The 15,267-nt window shown below is 38.8% G+C and overlaps 1 protein-coding gene, 1 long non-coding RNA gene and 1 other non-coding gene across 4 annotated transcripts in view; 2 read left to right on the top strand and 1 right to left on the bottom strand.

Moving 5' to 3' along the window:
* Positions 1-695: 695 nt before the first annotated feature.
* On the bottom strand, positions 696-3,316 carry LOC144694644 (uncharacterized). The gene is made up of 3 exons (XR_013579797.1): positions 3,212-3,316; positions 2,727-2,812; positions 696-904 (listed from the first exon to the last, which is right to left on the bottom strand). It is a non-coding gene; the product is annotated as an uncharacterized LOC144694644 (long non-coding RNA).
* On the top strand, positions 1,333-1,403 carry trnag-ccc (transfer RNA glycine (anticodon CCC)). Its single transcript has one exon. It is a non-coding gene; the product is annotated as a tRNA-Gly (tRNA).
* Positions 3,317-3,580: 264 nt separating the features above from the next.
* tia1 (TIA1 cytotoxic granule-associated RNA binding protein) overlaps positions 3,581-15,267 on the top strand; it is a 43,566-nt gene continuing 31,879 nt past the window's right edge. The window contains exon 1 of one of the 2 annotated variants that reach the window (XM_078565750.1): positions 3,581-3,854. In XM_078565750.1, coding sequence (XP_078421876.1) covers positions 3,823-3,854 — 32 coding nt within the window. In that variant the 5' untranslated portion in view covers positions 3,581-3,822. The remainder of the gene's footprint in view (positions 3,855-15,267) is intronic. The other variant, XM_078565749.1, reaches the window with a different exon arrangement.

Raw genomic sequence — 15,267 nt, 5'->3', positions numbered from 1 at the left:
TTGAGCCAGAATCTTTGCATCGTGTCTGAGGGTTTGGGTTGAAAATGTCCCTTCACGAGGACCACCAGTTCTGTGAAATTCTTCGAATCTGGGGCACTGAGTGCCGTCAAACTTTGAATCAAACTGTAGGTTTTGCTCCCACAAGTACTCAAGAGGATCACTCGCATCTTCTCTTCCCCCGTAATTTTGTTTGCTTGAAAGAAGAACGCTATATACCATATATACTGAGACCAATCATCTGTGGCTGGCTCAAAGGGATCGATTCTACCAAATTGTGGCATTTTGGGTGAGTATATCTTCTGTTATTTTAAACGGACGTTGATACTCAATCTCTGGGCGAGGTACAGTACCGATTCTGATTTATCTTGATTTATCCTCGTCGCCAGTTTGTTATAGTGTGGTCTTGTCGCCTATTTGTAATAGAGTTGATCTGCAGGCAACTTTCTAAATGGAACCATTATGTTTATTTACAATACAGCCAGCAGCAACTATACGTGTGTATTCGACTCCATCTCTATCTCTGCGCAGACTGTAGAGGTAGACCGTGCTGCTGTCACATTGGTTTACACAGATCATGTGATCTTACATCACAGGGCTATTCTTAAATGTACAGTCCAACATTTAACAAAACCATAATTACTACAGAAGGGTGTTCATTGTAAGTCTCCTTGGAGAAGTGAAAATTGAGAGGCAATTTGACAGCGGTATTAAAAATCATGCGACAGAGTAGATAGCAAGAAACTGTTCCCATTGATGGAAGGGTTGAGAAACAGCTCACACCAATATAAGGTGACTGATCTTTCATCTGAAAATCCTAATGCCCTTGCCTTTAGCATCCAAATGTTTCTGAAATTATTCCAGAGTTTTCACCTCCACTGCTGTATCTGTTCTGCTTTTCACCACTCTGTGAGGAACAGATTTCTAATATCAGCCCTTTCCATTAGTTTGAACCTCTGTCTGCCTTCTTTTCAGGCCTCCTAATTTAAAGCGCAGGCCATTCAGCCCATCAGTTCTCACCAAAGGTTATACCTGAAATATGATAGACCAGCTTTCTTTTAGACATGCGGATGAATTTTGTGTGCACTCTTTTTATACTTACCTCAGAATCAAATGGGGGGGGAGGGGGGAGTGAAAGAAATATTTTAAAACCTAGCCCAAACCGCGCGCCCCCAAAAAAAGCCTGTTCCAGGCAACTCTTGGCGAAATGCTACTAACAACTTACAAATAAAGAATACAATGAGAAGAACTGAGGAGTGACAGTATAGAAATTGAAGGGACAACAGTTCTTGGCACCTTTGGTCATGAACCGGGCTGGTATAATAGTAGTCATCTGCGCCGCTGGTGTAGTGGTATCATGCAAGATTCCCATTCTTGCGACCCGGGTTCGATTCCCGGGCGGCGCACGGAACTTTTTCAGCGGAGTAATTTTAATGTTAATTTGTAAGCATTACAATTAAATCCACCGCACTTTCACCGTTTCCCCTGTGTAAATTACCTTTAGCGTGCTGTACAAGTCTGCTGATCATTGCTTTGCTACATCATGCAGAACTTTTGTGTAAGTTTACATTTCCTTCGGTTGGCAGTAATGAGTGGAAGCAGAATAAGAGTTAAAATGTTCTTTCGCCCGCTGTGGAAACAGTACAATGTGGAGAACAAACCCCTTTAAAAGTTGTTTTAAAATGAAGGGTGTTGGAGAAAGAGGAAGAGAGAGGAACAGTTGGTTGCATAATTGATTAACAGATTTTTTTAAATCTGTAAATCAAAAAGGTCCATTTATTGGTGCCACATGCTATTTATTGGTGCCACATGCTTATCCCTCAAAACCATGCCAATAGAGAATGAATACTATTGGATGCAGACACTGTCGAAAAAAGTTGCACGTATTTCTTAAATAAAAAACAGAAAATGCTGGGAATACCAGATCAATTAGCATCTGGGAGAGAAAAGATTTATGATTTGAGAACATCGTAGCATTTTGCTTAGGTATATATATATTTCCTTCTTTGCATATATATTTTTAATGCATATTTATTTTACTATTTCTTTCTATGCATATAAATGTATTTCCTTCTATTTACTTCTAAATCTTCATGTTTAAAATAAAATTCATCTCTACATCTATTTATATATATTAATTTCTTTATGTAAATTGCTTTACATATTTAAAATAAAATGTATCTATTCCTACATGTATATTTCTATAAATGTATTACTTTATATAAATATATATATATAAATATATATAAAAAATATATATATAAATCTTCAAACTGAAATGTATTCTATATATATTTTTACTTTTATTTAGAATACAAATATAAAAATATATTTGAATAGGATACTCTCCGCTTGCCTGGATGAGTGCAGCTTCAACAACACTCAAGAAGCTCAACACCGTCCAGGGCTGAGCAGGCCTGCTTGATTAGCACCCCAACCACCAACTTAAACATTCACTTCCTCCATCAGTGATGCACAGTGGCAACACTGTGTACCAGTAACACGACACACTGCACCAACTTGTCAAGCCTCTTTCGACAGCATCTTCCAAACCCGCGACCTTTACTATCTAGAAGGACAAGGGCTGCAGATACACGGGAACACCAGCACCTGCAAGTTCCCTTTCAAGCCACACAACATTCTGATTTGGAAATATATTGCCATTCTTTCAGTGTTGCTGGATCAAAATCCTGGAACTCCCTTCCTAACAGCACTGTGGGTGTACCTACACCAGGTGGACTGCAGTGGTTCAAGGTGATGGCTCACAGGCAATCTGGAATGAATAAATCCTGGTCCAGCTAGCAACATTCACATCCTGTGAAAGAAGAAAAAAAAATCTTTATATGATTGCAGTTATATGTTCAAAGTGAAATTTATTTCTAATTAAATGTGCTTCTTGATGTACACATTTTAAACACAACCCGTGATTTTTAAAAATCTTTATTTAAATATCTTTCCATATTCAAAGTGAAATTTATTTTTAATTAAACATATTTCTTTATATGTGCACATAAATATATACATTTGAAGTACATCCTGTGGAAGAATAAAAAAATCTTTATATAAATGTCTTTATATGTTCAAAATGAAATTTATTTCTAGTTAAATGTACTTCATTACATTATATATATATATTATATATATGTATATACAGTATATGTTTGACATATACCCTGTGAAAGAATCAAAAATATTTATTTCTTTATATAAATACTTTTACATGTTTAAACTGAAATTTAATTTGAATTAAATGTATTTTTTGATATAGGCAGATACTGTATATATTTGAGGCACATCCAGCGAAAGAATTTTTAAAAAGTCTTTATATGAATATGTCCAGGGGGAAATTTATATCTAATTAAATGCATTAATATTTGAAATTAATTATAAAGCAACTCAGCATGTTCTGCTACCTGCATGTCAGTGAGAAGGGCTTTATTTGTAAAGTTCAGACAGAGTAAAAGTTTAGGGAAAGTTTGGCCCGAAGTTGTGGCGGAGTGCGCAGTGTGGGGAGGCCGGGGCGCGTGCGCAGTGTGGCGGCCGGCGCGTGCGCAGTGAGGGGAGGCCGGGGCGCAGGCGCAGTGTGGCGGGAGGGCGGCCATTTTCTCTCTTGGTGTGTCTGTGGAGTTATTTCCCCCCCCCCCGGAGCCCAGCCCAGGCCGCTCCTTCCCCCTCCCTCCCTTCCACTTCCTCAGGCTTTGTTCGGCCGCCGCTCTCAAACAACAAAACACCTTCTCGTCACCAAGAAGAAGAAGAAAAAAAGTCAATTGAAAAAGCAAAAGAAAAAACAAAATAACTCCGAGCCTCAGCGACGCTCCCGCCACGATGATGGAGGACGACGGGCAGCCGAGAACCCTGTGAGTAGGAAAGGCCGAGGCTGCGGCCTACCCCCACCCCAACAACCAGGCTTCCCCCTGGCTTGAAATCAGGCCTCTCCCCAGCCTCTGCTCCGTCCTTCAGTGTCTCTCAGGCCTCCTTCTCCCCTCTTTTCCTTTTATTTTATCTCCAACTCCTCAGGCCTCGAGTCGACCGGTTTTTTTTTAACCATATATTTTTCGTTGACGTGACTGTGCTGGGAGAGAGAGAGAGAGAGCCTCCAGGGTCCGCTTTCCTCGCCATAATCTTCCTGAGCAATCTGCCTCTAAAGGGAAAGCTACCCTGAGGTGGAAGGTTTATCTTTAGCATCGTTTACCTCATTATAATCTGCCTGAACAATCTTATCTTTTAAAGAGAAAGACCCTCCTCCCCCATCTCCGAGGTGGAAGATTTGTCTTGAAAACATCGAAACTTGGCTCAGTCTTGTGCGTTTTGTCCACTGACATTCTTAACGTCCTTTTTTTAAAAATTCAATTATTTCTTTACCCCCCCCCCCCCCCAATTCAGAAAGTCTGAATTTGGGATTAAGACCACAGCAACGCTTTTCTTCTCTCTTCTATCCCCATCCGCTCTACCCCAAGTTTTGAGTGGATCTGAGAACCCCATGTTGCTGCTTTCATATATTTAGACTGCTAGCAAAACCCTCCTGGGATTTAAGTTTAGACATGACGGTGCCTATTGTCTCCCACGCAGTTGTGGAGTTTAAGTGGATGCAGCAAATGGATATTTTTAAAAAACGCATTAAAATGCAATTATAACACATTGTTAGTGAAAAAAACAGTTTGCGTTCAGTATTTTTCAATGTTTGTGTGTGGATGATTAAGTTGATGTAATGTGCCAATTTGAACATTTTCTGTTTATATTCTTTTTGGAATAAAGTTTTTTGGTGCGCAGTTATGCAGTAGAATTAAATTGTGTTTAAGTGCAGGCAGAAAGATATTGAGGGACTTGTTAGACTAATTATGAGGGACTTGTTAGAATCTCTTGTTCGGTTGAGTAACCTGGCATATTCTTAAGTTCTGTTCTTTGAGGGTGACTTGTCTGGGAAAATTGCACAATAGGAGGGCATACAAAGTTGTACATATTGAAACAGCTATGATCTCTCTCTCTCTCTCTCCCCCCTATCTAATATTGATAGTTAAACATGATGACCGCTCACTGTGAAATGTTTCCTCCAATTGGGAGTCTAATAGTTTGTCTGCTACTACTTTGTCAATTAGGTGGCCACAGTTGGATTTTAAGACAAGTCATTTCTAGATTAAATACCAAAAACATTCCCAGTGCATGTACTGGTTTTCAGTGGGTTTTTAAGTCACGTTCTGTAATGTATTGGATCCAAATACAGAACTGAAATTAGTACATGACCAAATGTAGCCACTGCATATAGTCCTTTCATAATCAGACATTTAGACACAGCAATATCTGGATGGGCGATAAAATCATACAAACTGTGCAACAAATACAGTACAATGCATTTACAATTCTCCCTGGGAAGAAAGGACAGAGAAAAAATGAGTGCACTTTTACCTTTTCATGGCTTATGTACATACAGCAACTTAAATCTTGGATGATTTCTACAATTTTAGGTATTTTGATTGTCTGGGGGCATTGGTCTTATTGGCATCCAACAAACCTGATTTGATTTGTGAGAATCTTGCCACTTTAGGGCATTGGAATTTGCAAGGTGTGCTTTTATTCCAGTTGTATGATTTCCCTTGGCTTTTGTTATGCTTGCAATTCCTTTGGTGGAAAGTAAGCTGAACTGTTGAAAGCAGCATAATCTTAACCAAAAAGGCAAACTGAACCTACTATTATGCTGTTTCTTGACTCAACATATTAGTAGCAATACAGAAAAACTTGCATTCAAGGTTCTTCAATGTTCTGTGTTCTTAATTCATCTCAAATTGCTCTCACCATCAGTACTTCCTACTTTTCTATAGCTGAAATCATTTTTAAAAATTCTTTCATGTGCATCACTGGCAATTGTTGACATCCCTAATTGCCCTTGAACTGAGTGGCTTACTTGGCTGTTTCAGAGGGCAGTTAAGAGTTTGGAGTCACATGTAGGCCAGACCTTCCCAACAGGGACATTTGTAAACCAGATGGGGTTTTACGACAATCAATGATAGTTTCATGGCTCTGTTACTGACACTAGCTTTCAACTCCAGATTTTAGTGTTTTTATCAATTGAATTTCTTCATTAATTGAATTCAAATTCCACAACTGTTGAGTCCCCAGAGCATTAGCCGGGCCTCTGGATTACTAGCCGAGTGACATTGCCACTACACCACTATCTCCCCATGTATACAAGCTTAGGAGGGGCAGAATCAATAATTGTATTTCTGGGAGTTTTTAACCATTCAAATGCCTATTGTATGAGAAGTTCACCTGTATGTCGTGTACTTTGTTAAAATCCTTGTGAGAGTGTTGCTTTTTTGGTGGAAGCTGTCTGACTTGACAAGCTCCTGTCAGAAGGTGGCATGCTTGAGGTGAGTTGTCCATCATGTGGACGGTTACTGAGTTTTTAGAATCAGGTTGGCTGTAAATGTTGGATTACCGTACTGTGATGCTTTCCCTCTGCCAACTCATGTCCACCATATGTTGCATATAATTCCTCCCATACGCTGTCCTACCATTTGGGCTTTTACTTTCAGTGTAATTCTTTCACATTGGGACATCTATTTAATTATTTCAGCCATAAGACACTTCTGATTGCAAATTGGATCTTTACAACATGTAAGCCGCTGTTCAGTAATTTACATTGGTCACTCGGAACAGCCCATTCCATATGTACTTGCTTAATAATACAATTACATTCCTGCATTACAGCAATGACTACACTTCACCTTCCTTGGTTGTAAAGTGCTTTGGGGCATCCTATGGTCATGAAAGGCATATAAATAAATGCAAGTCCTGTTTTAATTTGTTAGCCCCAGATTTTCTCTCTCTCAGTCTTTGTGATATTGACAGCTAGGAGTTTGTTGTGGGGGATGTTAGCCTGCTTATTAATCCTATTTTTTTTCATCTCTACATTGATCATTCTGCTGACTCTTTCAATTATTTAGAATTAATATTCTGGAATTAGTGCAGAGAGTGATTGAAGCTTTTTCACTCCACAATTGAAATTATATAGTTGATGGTAGTCCTTAAGGTAAATGGTAAGAGTGAACTGATTAACTACCAGTTAACCTCCTGTGGATACTATCTGCAATATACGTTGTGCAGGACTACAGTAGACAAACCGGAAATTGAAGTGATACACTAGTAACGAAGTCCCTTGTCAAAAAACTGAATTAAATGAATAAACAATTACACATGTTGCTGTGGATTTATGATCTTACACTGATAAAAGTTGTCTATTCCTAATTGAGCATTCAAAACTTTGCTTCAATCCATGTGGAGAATTTTATTTCTGATGAAATAATTTTTTGCTGTTCACTTCGATTAGGTCGCAGGATGACTAACCTGTTGATCAAGAGCAAGCAATCGCCAGTTGTCAAAGTTGAAAATGTGAAAGAAAGTTAACTTTTACATGACGGAGTTTTGTCACAGCAGAGCTACAATACTTGCATTGCTTCTGCGCTCTGTAAATGTAACGGAACTGCCCTCCAAAAGCTTTGCTTAACTGGGGACCCATGTTTTTCAGGATATTTACCCTGATTGTTGGGTTTCCAATTAAAACTAAAGTTGCAGGCCTCTATTCTTTCTCCCTGTTCCCCTCCCTCCCTCAGATTTCCAGCCTCTAATGGGACTTTATTAGGAACGGTGACCTCATTAAGTAAACTGAAAAAGCAGTTTTCTCCCAGTCTGTTTATAAGAAAATAAAACTTGTGTGACTTTCAAGTAGAAAATGTGTGACATGAAAGTGAGATGTTTTCATTGAAGTAGCAGGGCTTTATGTGACACTCGGGTTGTCTTATTTGGGATCTTTTCCAGTGATCATTGAAATTTGCATTTCAATAGCCTTTAACATAAAAATGCCCCAGTTAGACATGGCATTTTAAAAAAAAACTTATTTTGGGCTTATGTATTCATTGCCTTGAACAGAAGTGTCGTAAATAAATCCACAGAAAAGCTGCAGTCTTTCAAAACAAAAATAAAAATACCTGGAAAAGCTCAGCAGGCCTGGCAGCATTTATTTTTGTTTTGGATTTCCAGCATCCACAGTTTTTTGCTTTTATCTGCAGTCTTTCAAGTTGCTCATCTTGAGTATACTAAAAAAAAATAGCCATAAGCGCACTTGATTGGTTAAAATTGTAACAGCTTTACCACTCCTCTTCCGTCAACATGGTCACATTGTGTGTACAATATTATATGGCAATTCTGGGGTTTTAAAGGGCAAGTTAAATGAAACAAACTTTAATCTTAGTTTGGACAAAGACCTAATATCAAAAATGGCAGGAAATGGTGTGCAGTGTAACATTGTAGCTTTTTAAAATGATGAACACGTGTTAGCTTGGCATAGTTTATGGTGAAGTCACTCATATTGAAACTGCTGCAAAAGAGCAACTGTTTACATTTTAGTTTGGCAGCATTTTAAGTTGAAGAAAATGTAGGGCTGTGGGAATCCCTTCATAACTCCACTAGATTTGTGATGTTCATTACGGTGTGCTAAGGGAAACATGATGGATCGTGTCTGCATTTTCCAAGTACTTTGAAGTTTAGTGATGGTGGGGGGGTGCATCCTCCGGTGTTGCAAAGATAGTTGATCGCATTCCATTGCAACAGTGAGAGCTGAGCAGTGAGAGTGGGGTAGGCCAGCGGAGGAGCATCAGTCGGAGTTTCTGCCCCTAATCACTGTTATGTGATCTAGATTGAAAGTGCGGGTGCACATGTCAGCTGAGAAGAAAATCAGTTCACTACGGACAAATAGTCAAGTGGAACACACTGTTCAAGCTCACATATGAAATGTCATCATTTAGGTGAGGAACCGGAGGCCTGCACTAGTCATGGAACCATACCTTAGCATGATCTCACCTCCGATAGAGTGACGATAACATTGAGATAAAATTCGATCTATTTCATATTTGTGCTCAGGAGTTAGAACTGCTTCTGTAGCGGTGTAAGTGGTCTCGTGCCAGTTAGCAAAAGTGGTAGCTTGGATGTTTCAACATTGCCATGTGTCCTCGAGCAGAAATGCTGCAATTATAAGTGTGTGCTAGTGTAATAGTTTTTACTCTAGATGCTGACCATATTTTAACTTCTGTAGTTTTAAATATCTTTCACTGTAAGCCAAGGCGAGACGAGCCAAGTGCTTCAGAATTTTTTCTGCTGGTTTTCAGCTGCTGTGTTTCATGGATCGAATGGTGAAACAAGATAACTTTACCTTGTTTGTCATATGAAATCTCAATATCTTGATCCATGGAGTGTAACAACATCTCATTTTCTATTAATACTAATTCTTAGATAGAACTTCTGAAACTCCTGGCATTTTTTTGGCCCGCTTCTTGAAGTTTATCAAAGCTACTGGGAATTCTCTTTGCAAAATTTTTCACTCCACCTTTGCATGCTAACTAAAAAGAGCCAGGGAGGATCAGCATTCATGTTATGTACTGTTTTCGTTCCTATTATGTTAAACAATGGTACTTTGTTGAGAAGTTTTGAAGCGGTCTCTGAAAACCTGTGTGACTTTTTGATCTTTGCGCGTAATCCTTTCCATCAGCATGGTTCAAGGGAAAATAACACCCTCTGGGACCAGTGTGATTTTTGTTTTCAAGCTGAGGGGTTAGGTGTTGCCATGAAGATTCATAACTGGTTGGACATTAGTACTCAAATATACAATTGTGAGATGGTTGGGTAATGGGTTGTGCTCGAACTTCCACCTCAGAGGAGACCAAAGGTTTGCTGCTTCTGCAGAGGGTGTTATTTTCCCTTGAACCATGCTGATTCACCTGTGAGGAAAGCTTTGAGACAGCTGATCATAAATAAGTTGTAAAAATTGAAACAATTCCTTGCAATTAAGGAAGTGGGGACTTGGAATGGTTTGATGGTGGGTCAGTAGACTCCTCTCATTCTTGGTGAAAAATATTAATTTAATGACATTTATCTTACTGCAGATAGATTGTTAATGAAATCGAACATGGCTGAAAAGAGAGACATGTTGCCAAAGCTTTTTATCTTGCACTCATCAGGCCAAACGCAAGAATGCCAAATTTCAGACAATCACAACAATTTATACTACAGGACAAAAGGGGGCTGATTATTTGGATTCTGTTGCAAAAGTGCATCCTTAACTTGTAAACCTAGGGATTCTTCACCTGAAGTGTAGTTTTGGCTTTCTTCTCTCTCTCCACCCCGCCCCCCCGCCCCCCCTCCCCAACAGGGTTCGGCTGAGGAAATTTTAGGAGTATAATGTGTAAACCACATCATCAGCGTACTTCTACAAATTGTAATTTGGTGGAATATGTGACTGTTCCTTCTAGTGTAGCTTTTGGATTCTGAAGCAGACCCGTATTCCTGTTCTCGGAGTCTCCATCTTATTCAGACTCCGTTGTTTATTTTCCTGTTGTCCAGCTTTGGTGGCAAGAATAGATGCACATTATTGCAATATTTCAATTCATGGGCACCTTTTGAAAACATTCACTTGACGATGGAAAACAACACTATATCTTTTTATCAAATCCTCAAATGAATATCAGGATGGGATATTTTCCACATAACTGGCCCTTTAGAGGATCCCATCAGGATCATTACTTTCAATAAAATAATGCTCCTAACTTTCCTGGAACTTTCTTTTTGGTTAAGAGTTTTTGCCTTTCAGTTTTAATATATCTGAATTGGGAAACACTAACTACATCTACTTTACCTTGAATGAGGGAAGAAACTATTGATTCAGGATGCAGTTGTCTTTTTTAAACTATATATTCCACTGAGAGCTAGTACCTTCAGGGTAGCGTGGAGGAAGTTGGGAGGGAAACAAAGTACTGAATGGCAGAAAAGTACACTTTTTTGTATCAAGTATGCAGGACAACTGTTTTTGAGTAATTGAATGAAACAGTCACTAAATTTGAAGCCAGTTAAGAACTCTGACCATTTCTTGTGTTTCACTTGGTGAATATGTACTTACAAGCGTCAGGCAATGATCATCTCCAACAGGTCAAAGCCTTACTTACCTCCCCTTGACATACGGTGTCATTATCTTGTTGAATCCCCCACCATCAATATCAACAGAAACTTATCTGGACCAGCCACATAAGTACGGAGCACAAGAACAAGTCAGAGGCTGGGTACTGTGCAGTGAGTAATTCACCATCTCCCTTTCCAACAGTGTTATGACGTGGCAGATGATGTGTGCCAGGCAGACCAAATACCCAAGGCAAACTTGGTCGCGCTATCATAACAGTTTTACAATTTGTATTTATGACAGGATGTGTGCACTGAATTCAGACGTAATTCACCAAGAATTTTAGAGATTAAAAAAAATTAAAATATTTATTAACAAAATGTAAAAGATTTCAAGCACATATATAAGACTACGAATTACTTACTACTATAATAACTTCTAAAATTCCTAATTAACCTGACCCTCAGTTACACGCCCTTTAAGGCAACGGTCCAGAATAGATTTTAGATTTAAAACAAACTCAGCAAGCTAACACAGTACCCTGGACAGTGGAATTCCAAATGGCTTTTCCCCAACTTCAGTTTCATTAGATAGCAGATTTATGCATAAATGCTGGAACCTTCATTGAGGCTATTTCACACACTCCTGTCAGATCTTACTTCTGACTCATAGCCTTTCATTCTCCTTTATACATGTTTCTCACTTTTTAATATGTAAATTCTATTATTCCATATGTCTTTGAAACTGTATCTTCCTCATAGTATAAAAACTTTCATATTGCCGCTATATATTGTCAGTAACCTTTGGGAAAAATGAACACATTCCTTAGCCTTGTTTATCTGGCTAATTGTAAACAGACTAAGATCCCATTGAAATCCAAATATCCCTTCATTTATCTAAAAATGCAAATTCCCATCACACCTTACATGCTAAGCCAGCACCCATGTTTACTCATTAGCATGTCAAACACCTAGATTCTTTTGATCCAGGCAAGTGGAGATTATTCCATCACACTCCTGACTTCTGCTTTGAAGATGGTGGACAGGCTTTGGGGAGTCAGGAGGTGAGTTACTCTCTGCAGAATTCCCAGACTCTGACCTGCTCTTGTAGCCATAGTATTTATATGGCTGGACTATGGTAGCCCCCAGGAAGTTGATAGTGGGGGAATTCAGCAATGGTAAAGTCATTGAATGTCAAGGGGAGATGATTAGATTATCTCTTGTTGGAGGTGGTCATTGCCCGGCATTCCTGTGGTGTGACTGTGCATGGTATTGGATGCCTGAATACTGAACTTTAAAGCCAGAGAGAGTATACAGTGCAGATTCACCAGGACGATGTTCAGACTGGGAAACTGTTTTGAGGGGTTTGCAATGCTGGGATTATTTACAATGGAGCTAAGAGTACGGTGCACAGTTCTGGTCTTTCACGTTAAAGGATATAGAGGCACTGGAGAAGGTGCGAAAAGAGATTCACAAGTGTGATGCCACTGCTGAGAGGGTATAACTATCAGGAAAACAGACTGTTTTCTCTAAAAAGAGAAGACTGAGGGGGGAATCTAATAGAGGTCTTGGAAAGTATGAAGGATTTCATAGGGTAGACATAGATTATTTCTTGTGAGAAAGCCCAAAACTAGAAGCCTTAAATATAAGATAGTTGCTAATAAAGAATTAATAGTGATAATTCAGGAGACACTTCATTGCCTTTTGGGGCAGCGAGGGTGGCTGGTTTGTTCTGTTTGATAATCAAGGCAAGCCTGAGAATCTTTCACATGTCAGTTCTTCCTTAAACATGGTAAACTGTCTGATTTGAAATAATGGTTCCAAAGGTTACGGATACTGTCGACAAATTTTCCTTTAGAAATGAGTGGAAGAGTGAAATGAGCATTTGGGAAACATTAGTTGCACTTTGCTGGCACATAACGATTTTTAGAATTGTTACTCTATTGCCCATTTTGTTTTTGAAAAACAGTGGATACAAAATTTAAACATTTCCCCTCCACACCTTAGATTGCCTGCACACAATTAAGAGGATATGTGCAGAATTTTGTGGGAGTTGGATCAAAATAGACTCTCATTATGTTCTTGCGTGTGTTTCTTTTTGTGTGTACCTTCATGTAAACTCAGTGGAAACCTTCTCTGTTACTATTTAACATTGCAAAGTCAGCATGTGGATCATCTATATGTGATATACAAGTGAAAAGATCCCATAATAGAGTTCAGTCCTGTCTGGACAGTGAACCAGCATCAAGTCTTTTTCTGTGTTACAACATTATACATCCAGTTAAATTCTGATAGTAAGTGTGCACACTAGATTTGTAGGTGGAGATTTATGCTGTTAATAGGTTGACCCATTTTTGCTAGATTATAAATTCTTCTGGTTTGCTCAGTGGTGATTTAAAGCTCATAAAGACAAAATATTTTGGGCACAGGGAAAGGATCTGTCCTTTCTATATGACCTTTTGATTGAACTCAAACGCATCTTCTCAACCAGCCCTTCTCCTCTCATTTTGTTCAGAGTTGTCTCTCCCTGTCTGTTGGACTAATTTAGAGATAAGCTTTATTAACTGTGCCTGATCTCTGCTTTTTGAATCCATGCTGGCAAGCTTTTGTTCACTTGTGCTTTCCCATGTGTGACTTCTCGAACTATAGTATATGGGTTATAGTTCTGTCAACATTCTCTTAAAGTGCTTCAATAGTGCTGGTTTGGGGGAAGTGGAACTAAACTAGCCTCTGGCAATACGCTCTTCCATTTATGTTGCAGGATTGCATGCAAACCCAGTGGCTGCTTGAGAAACCCATGAAAAATCGATGTCTGATGAAGGGCCTTTGACCTGGAATATTCACTCTGTGTTTGTCCCCACAGATACTGCTGACCTAACTATTTCCTGCATTTTCTGCAGATTTCCAGCAACTACCGCACTTTGCTCCTGTAAAAATGGGTGACTGCTGACTGAATAAGATAAATCAGATGTAAAAAGAGAAAATGCTGGTAATACCCAGCACATCAGACAGCATGTGTGCAGTGAGAAGAGTTAGCGTTTCAGCTCAATAGCCTTTCATCAGAACTGGATAAATCAGATGCTTTCCATTTAAAGCTCCAGTGAATTTCCTTTGATCGAAGTTACATAGATTGAAGTACCTTTAGACCTGCATGTGCTTTTGATTTATGTGTTTAACATAGCTAATTTTCCTGTTTAAAAATTCCCAGCATTATTTATGCAGTAGATATTTTTACTTTCCTTCGAAATCTGATTCTGCACTTGTTCAAAGGTTTACCCTAATAATTTGTAAAGACAGTTGCAAAGGGCGTCAAAGGTTATCAGGGGTAGATGGAAAAGTAGAACTCAACACAAACTGATCAGCCATGATCTTATTGAATGGCGGAGCAGGCTTGAAGGGCTAAATGGCCTACTTCTCCTATTTCGTATGTTTATATGTAGGGTATCTGCTATGTGGTATTATTCCTTTATCATATCCTGCTTCTCACCATCAGTTCTAGGTAGACAACAGGCAGGAGAAACATCTTTACATAAAGAGTTGAGGATATTGAATTCACTTCTTGGGTTAGTGGCTGAACAGAAACTGTGCCAACATTCAGGATTTAACTTGGATAGTCTGCAGAAAGGGGGTTGAAGGGATACGGGAACAGGATGAATAAAATGTTGTTAGAACTATTTGCTTGTGTGGGGGGTAAATATTGACCTAGAAATGTTAGGCTGAATGCTTGTGTTTCTTTTATCGTTAGTTATGTGTAATTATTTGAAAATCTACTTATTACCCAAGTTGATTTCTGCAATTTAACATTACATCAAAGCAGCAAAAAATATTACTCTTTCAGCTTTTATAACCTCTAGTTTACCCAATCCTCCTGTAACCTTTTGGAATTTTGAAGTGTATTCAATTATCCCCAGCACTAAACCTTACATCCCTAGTTCATCAAGCTGGTCTGACCAAATATTAAGAGGTTGCTGGTGATTTCAAAATCAGCATGTTTGAACTATAGCAAAAATATCCATTGGAAGCCCAACTGAATCTATATTTAAGCAAAGCTAAGTCCCCATAAACACTTGGCATTTCCCTGCCTTGTATATACATTGTTTGTTTTCAATGACCTTGAGCCAAGAAATTTTAGATGAAAAACGGTTTGAAAAGATCAAAAGTTAGTTTTAAATAGAAAAACCAGTCTTGTAACACTGTGACATGATTGTTTGGTAATGTATTGGTGTGGAACATGTGGATGTCATTCTGAAGCTTGGCTCGGGATGAGTTCACCCAACTTAGTGTTTGGCTAGGGAAAGAAGTTTAAGGGGGTGTAATAGGAAATATTTGCAG

The sequence above is a fragment of the Cetorhinus maximus genome, chromosome 20, assembly GCF_964194155.1.
Source record: "Cetorhinus maximus chromosome 20, sCetMax3.hap1.1, whole genome shotgun sequence".
In the NCBI taxonomy this organism is placed as follows: domain Eukaryota; kingdom Metazoa; phylum Chordata; class Chondrichthyes; order Lamniformes; family Cetorhinidae; genus Cetorhinus; species Cetorhinus maximus.
Note: the sequence above shows the minus strand (reverse complement) of the source record. Positions and strands in the feature narration are given on the sequence as shown.